This window comes from Xiphias gladius, chromosome 1, assembly GCF_016859285.1.
Source record: "Xiphias gladius isolate SHS-SW01 ecotype Sanya breed wild chromosome 1, ASM1685928v1, whole genome shotgun sequence".
Taxonomy (NCBI): Eukaryota; Metazoa; Chordata; class Actinopteri; order Istiophoriformes; family Xiphiidae; genus Xiphias; species Xiphias gladius.
The window spans coordinates 31,169,881-31,185,506 of record NC_053400.1 but is presented as its reverse complement, the minus strand read 5'-3'; the positions used below and the strand labels follow the sequence as shown (position 1 = coordinate 31,185,506).

The 15,626-nt window shown below is 41.4% G+C and overlaps 1 protein-coding gene across 5 annotated transcripts in view; it reads left to right on the top strand.

Moving 5' to 3' along the window:
• Window positions 1-7,181: 7,181 nt before the first annotated feature.
• Window positions 7,182-15,626, top strand: part of mpped2a (metallophosphoesterase domain containing 2a) — a 71,038-nt gene continuing 62,593 nt past the window's right edge. The window contains exons 1-2 of one of the 5 annotated variants that reach the window (XM_040136422.1): window positions 7,182-7,470; window positions 10,363-10,665. In XM_040136422.1, the coding sequence (XP_039992356.1) occupies window positions 10,553-10,665 (113 nt within the window). In that variant the 5' untranslated portion in view covers window positions 7,182-7,470; window positions 10,363-10,552. Of the gene's footprint in view, window positions 7,471-7,516; window positions 7,612-7,637; window positions 7,828-8,419; window positions 8,507-9,142; window positions 9,200-10,362; window positions 10,666-15,626 lie in introns of those variants that run through there. The other 4 variants (XM_040136439.1, XM_040136430.1, XM_040136455.1 and 1 more) reach the window with 4 other exon arrangements.

Sequence of the window (15,626 nt, the reverse complement as noted above, 5' to 3'; positions counted from 1 at the left end):
GCTCTCTCTCTCTCTCTCTTCAAGCTCCACTGGACAAAAGCACTTTATGTGCTAATAAAATTAACTTGTATACAGCTTTAATTTTTTTTCCTAGAAGATAACAACCAGACTGAGCAAAAAAGTTTTAAAAGGGTCTGGGGCGCAACTTCTCGAATCTTTAGATTGTATTCAATTTTCTGTTCATTTCATAGCACATGCCTGGAGCTAGCGGCGGCTCGGTCTTCAGAGGGCCGCTGGGGCTCAGTGGCAAGCATTTTTTTCTGCGTGCATTTCAATGACATAAACAGCACCCAGCCCGCCATACCCTCAGCAGCCATCTACCTGCCTCCCATAAATCTGAATGACATTAACATTTAAAAAACCCAACTCCTGCCTATCTGTGGATGGGCCTCTCAGACAGACAGACCTCCATTTTATTTATCCACATGGCGGGCAGGGAAGACAAGCGTTGCCAGGCATAAATCTGTGCAGGTTAGAGCCACCGGAGCGCCTAGGCCGGCGGGTTAAGTGAATATCACCGTCTGCCTCCTGAAAGAGCTCACACTCCTATTTCCCCCTCCCATTAAATATGTGTTTCATTTCTGCCTTATTTGGATGGAAAGTCTCTTTTATAGAAGGTCATAAAATATATAGTGTTTTTTTTAATACTCTGCATAACATTTACATTTTCTATTGTATGAATGTGATCACTACGACACGGGGCTGAATAAAACATTCATGGCAAAAGCCATTTCTTCGGTGACATTTGGTCCCCTATCTATCATCAGTTTTCTATATGCAGCCAGGAGAACAAACGCCGGTCAAATGTTTAAATGTGGCCTCTCCACATAAAATTTAAACCCGCCGGCTAGTAGATGGAAATGCTTTTTTTTTTTTTTTTTGCACAGATAAGAGAAAAGTCGAATGGAAATGACTGGCAGTGCTGTTGTGGCAGTGGGGAGCGTGCTGATGGGCCTGGGAAATTGAAGCATGTCAGTAAAATTAGAAAAAGCCAGCCCTGCCTAAACCGGCAGACATGTAAATGTGGCAGAGCCCCTCAGACGAGTCCATTATGGACCATCCTACGCGGCCCTTTCTCATCAAAAATCCCATCAGTGTATTAAAAGGTATAGCCTTGGTGCTGACAAATTATTTCTTTCTTTTTTTTTTTTTCTCCCCCTCACTGATTTGAATCACTGCTGAACTGATGGGCAGCAATTCAACATTATCATTCATCTTCATTCAGATGAAAATATTGCAAAGAAAAAAAACGGAAACGATTCATCATAATATACAATTGTATTTTCTGAATTAATTATATTATGTAAATACTGTCCAATATATTGTACATGTCTGACAAATTAAGAACTGAAAAAACAGAAAATTATTTGTAATAACGAGTTTTATAATACTTCTTTAGCATGCAGTGTAATGCTATGAAGGTCAACTCTATTATTTTACACAGCTATGTTGCATGTCGATTATACCTCTTTTCCCGAGAAGCCTCTGATCACTCTTGTACGCAAGGCCTTACAGGTTCTATAGTCGGCGAAGGCCACAAAACACCCGAAACATGCATGAATATTTAGTAATAGGTTTTACAGGATTAAAGGATTACAGCAGAGTGGAGCGAAATGAGCACAGTATGCGTGAACTCATAAACAGAGTCAGTTTTCTATCTAATCCCCGACGAAGGATCCTAAAACATGGAAAAAATGGACAAGGTGGAGATGAAGAACACCTGATGAGAAGAAGAGTGGCATCTCCTCCTAATAGTCTGTTGTTTTCTATATTAGCATGGCTTAGAGCCCAATATCGAGCTAATACCGTGGTCACTCAGCAAAGGACGCAGCATTTAAAGCATCATCCGTTGCTGAAAGTTTGTCCGTAGGCAGTTTAACCCACGGTTAGGTTGATTTCTCCAGTGAGTCATCTATGAATAGTTCCTGGGATCTTTCCGGTAAAGCCAGCGCAGACCACAGGTAGACCGTTGCCCAGTTACACCCTGTCAGAGTTACTTAATGCGTACTTTTCCATTTCTTTTCAGGTAGCCTCCTCTGCCCTCATCCTTACGGGCGATGCAGGCAACTTCGAGTCTCCCTTTTGGACCACGTGGTGGTCGAATTCTCGTCACTATCGGACTTCTTCCCTCACAAAGAGACTAACAGTTGACGCACCAAAAACCGTACTTACGTAGCTCATGCTGAGACAATGAGCTAAACTGAAGCTATACTTTAGTCACAGGGAATCAACAGAAAATGAGAGCTGGACACCATACATGACGGCTGTATCATTAATAGCGGGCAGACAAATTAGCCAGTGAGCAAACTAATCTCAGCCCTCTCATCAAAGTCTGTGTAGTTCGAAGCTGTTTTTACTCGTTCTGTGCATATGTGATGCACATGTTGTAGTACAGCTGTGGATGTGACATAAATGTGATGCATCATTAACTGTGATGGAAGCACTGGGGCAACTCTATTTTTCAGAAGTGGACAATAACTTACAGCTTGCACGCTTACCTCATTTAAACTGTGATTGGTTGCCGGCCACAAACTGTTTTAGTGCAGCTGTCATTCATATTGAATTATCAACCACATCTACAGTCAAGATTCAGTAGCACTCACCACAAACCATTCGACGACTTTGGATCTCTGCTGGTACGCCCCTAAAGACAGGACCCCGCGTGGACTGGAAAACCGGAGTGGTGTATGACATGTGAAAGCCGTAGTGAACACAATTCTTGAAACAGTGAGGATCCTCCACAAGAGAGAATGGATAAACAAAAAAACACTGGACACGCATAGAGGACCCTTTGATCAGGATGCCATGAGCAAAAGTTCACACAAAGTCACACAAAGATAACAAACATATACACTAAACTGTGTGGGAGCTGTCGAGACGTTTCACTCTGAATCAAAAAGTGAACCAAATGGAGGCAAAGTCAGCGATCAAAAAAGACATTGGGAGTCATCCTCGGGGAATCATGAACGCCTGTGCCAAAATTTGTGCCAATCCATTTTGTAGATACTGGGAAAAATTAAAACTTTGCCTTGCTGGTGGCACTAAATGAAAAGTCAACGATTCACCAAAGTCATTAGGATTCATGCTCTCGGAACCATGAACGTCTTAACAAAATTTCGTGGCAATCCATCCAATCCATTTTCAGGGCATTTCAATCAAAAACCGAAAATTTCTACCTCTCGCTGGCGCTAGTGGAAAATTCATGGAATCATCGACATCTGCAGGCTTCGTCTCCTGGGGCAGCCCTGCCTCCTAGAAATTGCATTCATATGCAACTAATTTACAACAGCAAATTCTTTTTGGTAGAAAACGTAATTGTGACAGGATTACGTTTTCTATCAGCCTAATGTGGATATGTTGTTCATTTATGGAATTTACTTGGCAAATGTGTTGATATTGAATGTATCAGTAAAATGTTCGCACACAACATATTCGTTTTCCACCAAAATATCCGATCTTGCATTGCAGTATCCTCTTGTAGTGACTACAGCATTACTACACTTTTTATGGTTTAAACACTCACAGAACTTTAACCTTAACCAAAGTGCTTTTGTTGCCGGAACCACAGACGGGCCTCTGGATGTGAGCCCTGGTCTCTGGTGTGACGGTCGTGCAGTTTGTATGCCCACCATCCGCCCCAACCACATCCTAGCGACTCTGCTGCTGCTGTTAACACACGTGGTGCTTCACTCATTCGTTCAAAAAAAAGTTGCCTCTGAACGTGGTCCAGCCAGCGATAACGTTGCCACTACAGTGTAACTGGGAAAACAGACTAGTTGTAAATGTATGTAGTTTCTAGGAGACAGGGGACACGGCTTTGGGACCACGGACGTCTGCACAAAGTTTCATGGAAATCCATTCAGTTGTGGACCGACCCACCGAAACGCACTCTAGCGCCCCTCTAGTTTGTCACTCAAGTGAGGCAGCGAATGCAACAGCATGAACTCTTGTATGTATTGTACAGGTAGGCGAGGTGGGTTGCATTTGATTTCATTCTGTGTTAGTTCTCATTCACTCAAACTTGATTTTTTTGAAGGTGGCAGCCCTCCAGGTCAAAATATATCATCACGGGGGCCAGGTTCCACACTTACGTGATGTGTTGCCACTTGAGCCAGCTCCATTTAGTGAAGAAGACCATAAGAGCCAGTTGAAAGGCCAGAAAATTTGTAAGCAACCCTTTTTTTTTTTTTTTTTGACTGCAGTGTTGCAAGTATGTCAATTTGTGCTGTACTTTAAATACAGGATAACTCATTTTGAAATAAACCCCTATTATTCACAAATTGATAAATGACAGGCCTGGACATCCTGAGATTTAAAAAAAAATGTAAGACAAACTTCAATATCAACAATTATATGATGAGTTCAAGTGCACTTGTTTGTTTGGGATAAAGGTCTTTTGAGCAAATATGGTAAATATCAACACTGATGAGACAAAATCAAGACCAGCTCCCTCCCAGACTTCATATATAATTTAGTGAATTGATAATCAGCGAGTTAAACCCTATGATCAGGATGCTGTTTTTACGTCCAGCCATCCAAATTGCAGGATTTTCTCAGTTTGGAAACTATGTTGCCCTATTTCAGGTTGTGTGAAGGACTCCCACAGGTACTCATTAGTATTGTTTACTTGTGAACCCAAAGGGGCCATGCTGTCTTCTAATCATAGATTTTACAACACCTTCTACACTCTGGCACCATTTTCTCACACAGCTGTGATCTTATGAAGAAATATTCCAGGTCGAAAAATTTGCACTGAACGTTGCATCCGTACGGGAATATGTATGTTACCTGATGCTCAAATAAACAGGAAGAATGCGGCATTCAGGTGCCGCAATTATCCAATGTCCAATTTACGAACAGAAATGCGTCGATTCCACTGTTACTGATGAGCGTCGTCAAGACGATCGGTTCGTTTTCAGCATGCATGCTGGTTTACAAACAAGGCAGTGAGTGTTGAGCTCAAGGTGCAGCAACCAAAATATTGAAGACTGCATAAGATATCATGGGATAAAATCAATAACCTTCTTATAATGCCTTTTCATGTAGCCTCGCAGCCTGAGGTAAACCTACCACAGCAACAGCTCTCTCCGGGGCCAACAGAAGACGCACAAAGATGGACGACACAGAGAGAAAACAGTCAGTTTAAGAGCCGGTGTTAGCGTTTGTGTTCTCGGAGTCTCCGGGATGATACAAGTGACCAGGGGTAAGGATGCTGATGGGCTCGCCCGGGGGTTATTATCTAATCTGAGAACCCAAACCTCGTGTTCGCATCGAATTTTGGAACAGACAGAGAGCGTAAATTAGGCGAGTCAGAGATGTTTGAACTGATTTGATACCACTTTATCATTAGAGACTCTTCATAAAGGGTTTATAAGATGTAAAGTCCCCTTGGCTGGTGTTCATCATCTTCCAACACATGTTAGTAAGTCGTCTGTAACTATAAAGTCAAGTCTGCAGTTGTAAATGTCACGTACTTTTCCAGAAGGTACTGTAAATGGTCAAACGGTTCGTTGGAGAACTCTTCCTGATTGACTAAAGATTTAGCAAGTCATAATGGAGGAGGATAAAAACCAGTAAAAGGGATTTTTACCAGACAGCCCATATGTTCATATTAGTATCTTATTACTATTCACTGGTATATGACTTTTTAACCATTAATAAAGCTGTTCATTAAGACTTAAAAACCCTATATGATATCAAAAAAAGAAAACATGAGAACTGATTTGTGAGTTTCTGGTGATTCTGGATTCATAAACTAACAGGTTTTTTCCAGACAACTCTGGGTCACCACCAGAAACTCATTTATTTACCACTGATGAAGCCATAAGTCATTGGTTTATTGGAAAGTGGTGTGATGAATTTATTAAAAATGAAAATATGTGACAGCTCAGTTGTGTTTTTGACTTTATGTATTTCCAGGCATCTCAGGGTCATCACCAAAAATTGATTTGTTAAGCTTTCATAAAGTCATATATTTATTTTCTAACATGCATGACGCATTTTAATGCTAAAGTATCGTTTATGTAGCTATAACTTGTTTTAAAATAATTTCTAAAATTTGATTTCACTGTAGGCATGTTCATGAGGACCTATTTAAATGAAAAAAAAAAGTCACTTTAGTTGGACTGGACAAGCTGTTAAAAGTCCATTACAGTTATAGCGATTTGCCAAAAATTGCCCCACTTCACCTGAGAGCAGCCTTGCTGGTTGGCCACCATAACTGGTATTCCTGAATTTCAGTTCTGAAATATCGAATTTGGGCTGTTCACACGAGAAAAGGTTCGGTGTGTTTATGTAATAACATTGTAACAATAGAAAAAAAATTCTATATCCATAAATGAAGATATTGAAAGGTCTATCTAATTGCTTCAGGTTTTGAATATGATTTTTGATATGATTTGATTTCACTTTATTAACAGAATATTTTTTCTGAAATTCGTCTGACATCCCAAGGTGTAGCTGTTTTACATACATAACAAAACACAATATTTAACCCGACAAAAAAACAAATACTACAAACATATATTAAATCAGACATTGCAAATAAGTGGCTGCAATTTAACCACTCACTTTCACATCCAGTGGTCAGTCCACAGAGGCACACTGAGGCCTACTTGGAACCCCAACTCTAAACTCAACTTTAAATGTAATCTCTCAGAAAACATAAATACAAAAGTGCCCTAAGATTAGGTGAACACATGGCAGTGTATATTTATTTTTTTTATGCTTCTCTTGCATTTAATTATTTTATACGTGTCTGCTGCTTGGACTATTTCCGGTATGTTGCGTGCAGAATGCAGTGCCTGTATGTTGATGTTGGAATGGCGGAGTTTTTAAACATAAACAAATAAATAAGAAAGAAAGAAAAAAATCACCAATGTGTGTGAGCTGCAGCTCAACCGGAGCGCGCCATTTCCGACAGCAAGTGAATGCCCCACGGAGGCAGCGCGGGACTCCTCCTTCGCCCCCCCTCCCCTCCCCTCACCGCGCGTGTGCCCGCCGGTGAAGGCGCGCGCACGGGAGGTGGCGGGGGGTTGTGCTCGCTCCTGCTCTCTGACCCCAGTGGCAGCTCCGATTCACTGCACTCCGGTTCCCTCTCCTTCAGACCGAAGCTCATCTCTCGCTCTCTCTCTCTCTCTCTCTCTCTCTCTCTCTCTCTCTCCCTCTCCCCGCGGTGTCAGTCAGTCTCTCTCGCCCTCCTCTCCGGCTCTCTCCCCCTCGCTCTCTTGTCTGGTTTCTGTCCACAGGAGCCAGCCGAGGTCCCGCCGGGTCGAAGGTTCTGCCCCTACACGCCCAGAGTGCCGCAACCCCCGGACGACCGCGTACGAACCTGCCCGCTGCCCTACTGCTGCCGCATGGACCCGCGTCTCTCCGCCGCCGCCGCCGCCGCCGCGTAGAGGGCGACCCCGACCCGACACTCTTTCTCCGGCCCGATAAAAAAACGCACAAAAACCCCCCCACACGACGAAGGTAGAGCAACCTTTCCGCTTTGCTTGGAGAACCGAAGCGAGAGGGAGGGAAGAAAGGGGAAACGGGGAGGAAAAAAAAGAAATTCCTGACACAAAGCCGTCGGTTAAAAGGTGGCTTGTCATTTACGAGGAAGAGCAAGAGGTTAGCGCGGCGGTGCTGTCACACTGTGACCACCTTCGGGTGTTTTTTAGTATTATTATTTCTATTATTATTACTCTCATTATTTTTATTATTATGCCCGGGAGCAGAGTTCAGGAATTACACGGACCTTTCTTTTTGTGTACGTTTCTGCGAGCGGCAGTGTTAACGGCGAGCGGCGCATAGCACACATCGTGTATGTGCATGGTATCAGAATGGGTCAGTTTATTCGCCTTTACCCCCCCCCCCCGTGCCGGCCGGAGTGATTGCTGCCCGTGAAGTTAGCTATATGTTGTGCATAGGCGCTCTGTATATTCAACGACAGGACTGACAGTGTCTGTGTGTGTGACTCTGTCTGTGTCCGTGTCCGTGTGTGTGTGTGTGTCTGTGTGTGTGTCTGTGCAACCCCCTGTTAGAGGAAAGCAGCTCAGTGCGAAGCTACAGCGTGCGTAATGAAAATCTACTGCCAGGGCAGGTTTTAGCAGGCTAAGCTACAGAGCTAGTTGCTGCTACTGTAGCCATAAGGTAGAGACAGACAGGCGAGCGAGCGAGCGAGCGAGGCGAGTTTCAGCTGCACGACACACGCTCGCACGCTCGCTCGCTCGCACACACACACACACACACGCCGACAGCACACAGCGAGGAAACTGTGAAGCATGCTGCACACAAATCCGTCCTCAGCTTTTCGGCCTACATTTGCAAAAAAAAAAAAAAAAAAAAAGAGCGCAAAATCCGAGTAGCAGCAGTACTTCAGAGAAATGATTGCTGAGGCAAAGTGTGTGTGTGCAAGGCATCTTGACAGGGCAGCTTTTAACTGAAGTGAAAATTATTATTATTATTATTATTATTTTCAAAGATCCAGGAAGATCTGCATACTTGTTTCTTGTGCAGCCAGCATGTAAGGATTCATTGGAGATGGGAAAAATTTCACTTTAACTGTGCAGTGTATGGACTCCAGTGTGTAGTGCAGCTGCTCAAACTCAGTTTAAGCTTTTTTTTTTTCTCTTTTTTTTTTTCTTTTCGTGTGTCTGTCTGTATATATGTGTGTGTGTGTGTGTGTGTGTGTGTTTGTGTGGAGGAACTTAGTTTACCCACTATTTTCCTACGCTGGCATGAAGCTTTCTGACTTAAAGTCATTGCACACATCATAGGAAGCACCATCCAGTTGACCCAGAAAACACAAATCAATGTTTCTGTGAAAAAAGGACAGTTTTTAGTTTAAATTAGGGTTTGTCTTCTTTTAAGATATTCAGCAACTGGAGGTCTTCTGTTTTTTTTTTTTTGTTTTTGGTTTTTTTACTCAACGCTGCATCACAGGATTTAACCATCAAATGAACTCTGGATCTGCTGATTTCCCTCCAAAAAACGATGACAGACTTGTTAAATTGAGGGCAATTTTTTTTTTTTTTTTTTTTTTTTAACAGGGTTTTTTTTTTTTTCTTCCTCTTTTCCTCTTCCTCTTGTGCTCGTGGCTACAACGGGAGGTCTGGTATATAAAGCCTGTCAAGCCCACAGTGGCCACTTTACTATCAGTGAGAGAGGTCAGACACAAGGGAAGCTCAGGGTGCAAGGGGAAACACAGCCAAGCCCGGTGAGTGAGCTCTGGGGATGCAAAAGCACACAGCATTTTAGCTGCTTTTCGTTCCAGAATTAAGGGGTGACGGTCTGTTTTTTACCTAATTTAGTTCTTATTGTACGGTCATGCAAAGGCACTAGAGCAGTTCAGCTGGCAGATTAATTGTTACTGGTTCATTTCAGAACTGGAGCACCAGGCCTGGAATAACAAAAGCAGATCTTTGTTTTATTTTCTTGTGTTTTGGGGGTAATTGTCAGCAGGGAAGCAGACCTGTTTCGTGCATGCGTCGTCAAGGATTTCTTGTTTTACTGAAGTGCTTTGCAATAATTTGATCACCAGCAGAGATTATACCTGCAGCATTTCTTTCTTGGTATATTTAATTTCAAAAGGCTGGTACCTTAGAGGCCATGCCTGCAGTCGTTTTTACATTTGAATATATTAGTTTGCATAAAAGCCAACCAGGTTATGAGCAGCAGAGCAGCAATTAAAAATGTGCCTTCCATATTGAAAACTGTCGCCTCAAAAGCCCAGTGTTTAGTTTTTGAAAGAACATTTATGTGCAAACTTTTAACAAGCCATTTTTATCCTTTAAACGAGATGCCGCATTGTTTGAAAAAGTAGAGCAAATCCGCTAATTATGTTTAAGTTGCCTCACTGCATTTTTCTCATTAGGATTTTCTGAAGAATGGTTCGATGAGGTGTTTCAGGAATGTGTTCTCTGAAGCCAAACAAGAAAACTGTGGTTACATTTGTACAGTGCAGACCAACTATATGAATGTTGTGGATTATGAACGATTAGAAAAAGATCACCTCCTTCACTCGATGTGTGCTCTGTCTGTGTCTTTGCACTGCTTCAACCCAGAGCTGTTTCAGCTCTTCAAGCCATCCAACATGTTGGTTTTTTTTCTTGTGTGTTTAATTGTTTGAACAATTTAAATGTGCATGACGATATTCTGTGAGGGTAGGAGGTTTTTAAATTCCTGTTATGTGAAAGACCACCCTACCAGTGCATTTTCATGTGGGTGCATGCCTTGTGGTCCCGTTTTAAAGCAGCTGATGTTTGTGTGTGTGTGTGGGTGTGGGTGTCTGTGTGTGTGTGTGTGTGTGTGTGTGGGTGGGTGTGTGTGTGTGTGTCTCTCTCTCTCTCCCTCTCCCCCTCTGTGCCCCTGTCGGTGCAGACTGCAGCGTGTCGTGGTCAAGTCGGTCGGCTGGGTCGCTGCTGCTGCTGCCGCTGCTCCTGCCGCTGCTCCTGCCGCTGCTCCTGGGAGACTTCCTGGGCTTCTTGAGCGGCTCTGAAGGATGACTGCTGCACGGCTCGCTGCTGAATCCCGGTGAACGAACGGCGTCTCATGTCCAAACGGCGGAAGGATGGCTCATGGCAAAGTGACCATCACGGTGGACGAGTACAGCTCCAACCCCACACAGGCCTTCACACACTACAACATCAACCAGAGCCGCTTCCAACCTCCCCACGTCCACATGTAAGTGCATGCAGTCTCATACACACACAGACACTCACACACACTGTGGATCACCTGCCATGAGCTAGTAAACTAAATTCAGAATTACCTGCAAAGAATGTTTTTGTTTTTTTTTACCCGCAAAAATAAATTAATATGTAGTTTTTCAATCAGTTTTTCATCCTGCCTATTTTCAATCTTAAATAACATATATAAAGACACAGGGCAGAGATTTAACTTTTAAACCTATCCGGGTCTTTTTTCTCCTCATTTATTTATTTTATGACCATTTTATTTCAATTTTATGTTCAGGTGGTTTCAGGCTGGTTTTGTATAAAGTTTTAACCAAATTTCAGAAGAATATATAATCCAGGCACTGGATTATATATAGATATTTAGACATTTTGAGGAGCAACAGGAAGCCAATCAAGAGCCTCTTTGATGCAGAGTCTTTGTTTATACTTTGATTTAATTGGCTCAAGCTCAGCAGGAATTGACGCTTGCTTTTTTTTTTTTTCCCGAGGAGCACATGTGCTCTTAAGTTGAAAAATTTAGGAGTGGATGAAGAGCTTTAGGAACGCAATGACAATTTATCAGATATTGTGTTTTTCCTTTAATAAAGGGAGGAGACAAGGAAGCATTTACAAGCAAAATTATTCTATTTATTTGTATACAAAAAGTACATTAGGTTTTTTATTACTCCTGCTTCCAACTGTATTCATTCAATCAGTATGAAATTATTTATACTTAAACTGTATAAACAGTGTGAACAAATCTATAATAAAGAAGTTCTTTTCAGTTCTAAACGCCAAGAAAAGTCTGCTCAGTCCGTTTAGACTTTGCGCTGACAAGTGGCTCATGTGTTTTGTTTTGTTTTTTGTTTTTTTTGTTTTTTACGGACAACAGTGGTTCAGCGCAGTAAACATGTCATCATCATTGTTTTTGTGTTATCAGCATTTTTGCTGAAAAAAAAATAGATGCTGCTTGGGGTGAATTTTGTAGAACTTTTCTATTCAAGAACAGTATAAACCGCACTGTGTAGAATTTGAGGAAATTAAATATTACTGTTTATAAAAGTTTGAAAGTAGTGTGGCAGGTGAAACATGTTGCTTGACACACCATAGTCAGATTTTACAAACACGCAGCAGTTGCACAAACACTGTCACGCACTGAAAACACAATGCTTTCCATGGTTCACACAGATTTGAGCAAAAGCTTTCCTGACTCGGGTGTTTTTCCTCCCTGTCGTGTGGCGCAGATGGCTTGCTTCTGTTCGCTGTGGTCCTACTATGAGACTTTTATCGTTTGTGCCATGTTGTCATTGTAGTGCATGAACACTTTGTCTGCATTAGGGCGCTCTCTTTATTTATTTATCAGACCAGTTGCTTAGCATTGCTCTTGTCTTGTGTGGTTACTCTCTGCCTCTCATTAGCGGGTCAGAGTGCTATGACCTGTCAGCCCTCGACACGCACACACTCATCAGAGCATTGTGTGTTTTATCTGGGGACAGATATTAACACAGAGCTGTAGCTCGCTTCGTGTCTTTTCCCAGTTGCGGCAGTTTTGAACTTTTATAGAAGGTTTGTGACTGATTGTTGGTTGTGTTCACATGCACAGTGTGCTTGAGACATTTTATATTCGCTGAGAGTGTTGTGAAAAAAGTTGGCCTGCAGCAGGGACAGGAAGTGATTGAAGAGGAGCACCGGAGTGCTGCTTGCCCGCTGTTTTCATGGTAATTGTTGTGGATCTGTTTGTCCATTCATTTTATTTTTCTCTTGGATTGAACTTTATTCTTTGTTGTGTAATTTTGGTTTGATTTGGGGGTTTTTTGTTTTGTTTTTGTTTTTTTGGATGCATGATTATTTTTTTGAGAAAAGCAGTCACACACTCCTGCTGCCTTTTCAATTTCTCATTTGCATTTTCTAAATTGCAGGTGCAACAAATAAGGAAAACTCTGCAATCTCCAAGTCCTGACATATCATTTAATTGATCAGGGTAAAACCACAGTAATGCTCAATGCTTATTTCCATTGTCGTCCTTGTTAAAAAGGCAAAACGGTAATATCACAGATGGTCAAATCAGGCAGGTCCGCTTAAAAAACGATGCAGACATTCTTGTGATTGACTTTTAAACAGCCATTTCTTCACCACGAGTTTAAAACTCCTCTCCGTCAGTTGCTTCAGGGATCCTGAAACACGTCCAGAGAATGGCAGCACTTAATAAAAACACATTTTTGCCCACATAACATTAACAAATCTCTTGTTGCATAATTAAAGTATTTTCTGATCAGACTGAAATTAAAGACAAGTGAAGACTCTCAGAATCATAACTGGAAGTTATTTTGTTTAACAGACATTTTAAGGACATCAGATAGAAAACACCGTTAAGTCTTTGCTTATTCAGTCAAGTTGCACGGGCACACAGCTCATTGAGTTACGTTTAGGTGGCGGGGAATTTGAATATGCACCAAGGTGAACCAAGATGGCAGCTGGCAGGGTTGACACTCAGAACTGGAGTATGTTACATGATGTGCAAGAGACTGAGATAATACAGATACATAAACATCATAAAAAAGACATTTTTAGAGAAACGGAAGATAAATCAGAAGTCGAGGAAGATTTGGCCAGCAGAGCAAGATCCCTGCAGAGACTGTAGAGCTGCAAAGCAAAAGTCAACCAACCGCACTGCTTCACTCTGGGGACCATCAACATCTGGCAAACAAGTTGTCGTGTTTTTTTTTAATTTTATTATTTTATTTTTTTTACATTTATATATCTATATCTATATATATCTTTATATATAGATAGACATATATATAGATATAGACATATATATAAATGTAAAAAATATAGATATAGACATAGATAGATATATATAGATATATATATATATATATATCTATATATATAAATGTAAAAAATATAGATATACATATAGATGTGTGTATGTGTATATATAGATATATATAGATATATAGATAGATATAGATATTATATATAGATATAGGTATATAGATACATATAGATATTATATATAGATAGATAGATATAGATATAACCTTAGACACTCAGATTCCCACAATTCTGTCTGGATAATCACATTCATGTAAACAGGATTATGTTAGGGAGATGGTCAAATCATGGACTCATGTAAACAGCTAAGTGGGACGCTTACCTTCCTCCTGGTGTTGGCAGTGTTCACATTATTGTGCCACTGTGCTGTTTCGGGATGCCTCAGCTGTGAGCAGAGCTGCCAGCACAGCAAGTGTCGGTGCCTCGAATGTGGAAAAAGAGACAAGGTCAGCTAGCAGTTTGTGTTACGTCAGTCCATTTTAAAGGTTGACGAAGACCGCAACAAATCAGGCCAAATGCCTCAACATAAATCAAGGTAAACACACGCCAGACAGCACGGGGTTCATCTGAATAGATTCTAGTTTGATGTTTGAAGAGGCTCCCTCATTTTTTTCTTTTGGACAATACAAATAATAGTATAAACAATATTTTCCAGCTTTCAGACTTGACAGAATGAACTCTGCAAAGCTCAATTTTTGCTGAAATTTGACTTCTTATTTTTGGATTTATTATTTTATGCTGACATGGACAGGTTTTGTTTCCAGTTCCCTGGAAAGCCCTAGGTATGGTTAATTTAGCCTTTTATTCTGCTGTGTTGCACCAGTTGACCATAGACGAAGTTCTGTCGGAGAAGCAGCAGATTAACATTACATAAAAGAAGCACGACATAAAACCTATTCGTAGGAAAATGGAAAGGGAAAAGAATGGATCTACCTGATGCTTAAGAGGAAAATCCTGAAAATGAGAGTTTCTATAAGTGGCTCATCATCTGTCATCTGGAGACAGTTAAGTTTATTCCAGATGACGACAAACAAGAACAGATTGCAGATGATGTGTGCCTTCAGGTTGTAACTGTAAAAAAAAAAAAAAGAAGGGAGCTGTTTATTAGGTTTATTTAGTAAAAAAGAGACATATTAAGAGTCAGACAGCAGAACTGAAAATGAGATTTTCTAGCGTCTGCTACTCTGAGAAACACAGCAATGAAAAATTAACCATTGACAGTTGGTTTAAGGTGCAGAAATGCAGTTAATTTTCTGAAACTTGGAACAAATGATGTAGATGATTGGTATAAATGTTTTTTGCCCATATTGTGCAGCCCTGCTGTTTTTTTCCATTTTCACTGCGGTAGTTTTTGGAAGTGAAGCCCCTGTAGGAAGGGAATGTGTTGAAGCCATGGGGCCTCTCAGCAGATATGTGTTTGGATAAATACATTAGGCTGTTTCCTGGCTTCTACAGAGCCTGCAGTGTTTTACTCTGTCATTCTGAGGCTAAGACTGGGAACCCCGGGATCTCACACAGACACACTCACACACACACACACACACACACACACACACACACACACACACACACACACTCTTTACAAGCCCCCCCCCCAACTATGTTTAAGTGCTTATAGAATACAAGCTCTGTTCTGGGAAAGCAAATGCTTGTTTAGATTTGAGAGATAATGATCCGACTTGCTCTAGGTTCCTCTCTAACTGCATCCACAGTATTTGGACATAAATAAAGTTGTAGCTTCTCTGAAAGCAAAGAGAGAGAAAAAAATCAAGCGAGGGGGTTGCCAGCCTTTTGAAATACAATCCCTGCGCTAATGGTTTCCCCCCCTAGACAGAATATTTAGATTTCTGTGATTGAGTAAAGCAGAGCCTTTTGTGTGCTGTGGAAGGTATCGCTATCCGAACCACATATGAAAACATGCATGTAGAGCACGTACACACTCAGACTGACAAACACACACAGACACACACACACACCTTGGCACTTATGACTAATGCTCAGGAACGTGACCCCGAAGTCAAAGTGGGCTTTCTTCAGAGCATGGGACGTCTCTCTCTGTCTGTAAGTGAGCGACAGACTCAGTCCAGGCCTGTTTATGTCTGGTTTATTTTTCTGCTCCGTCTGTATTTT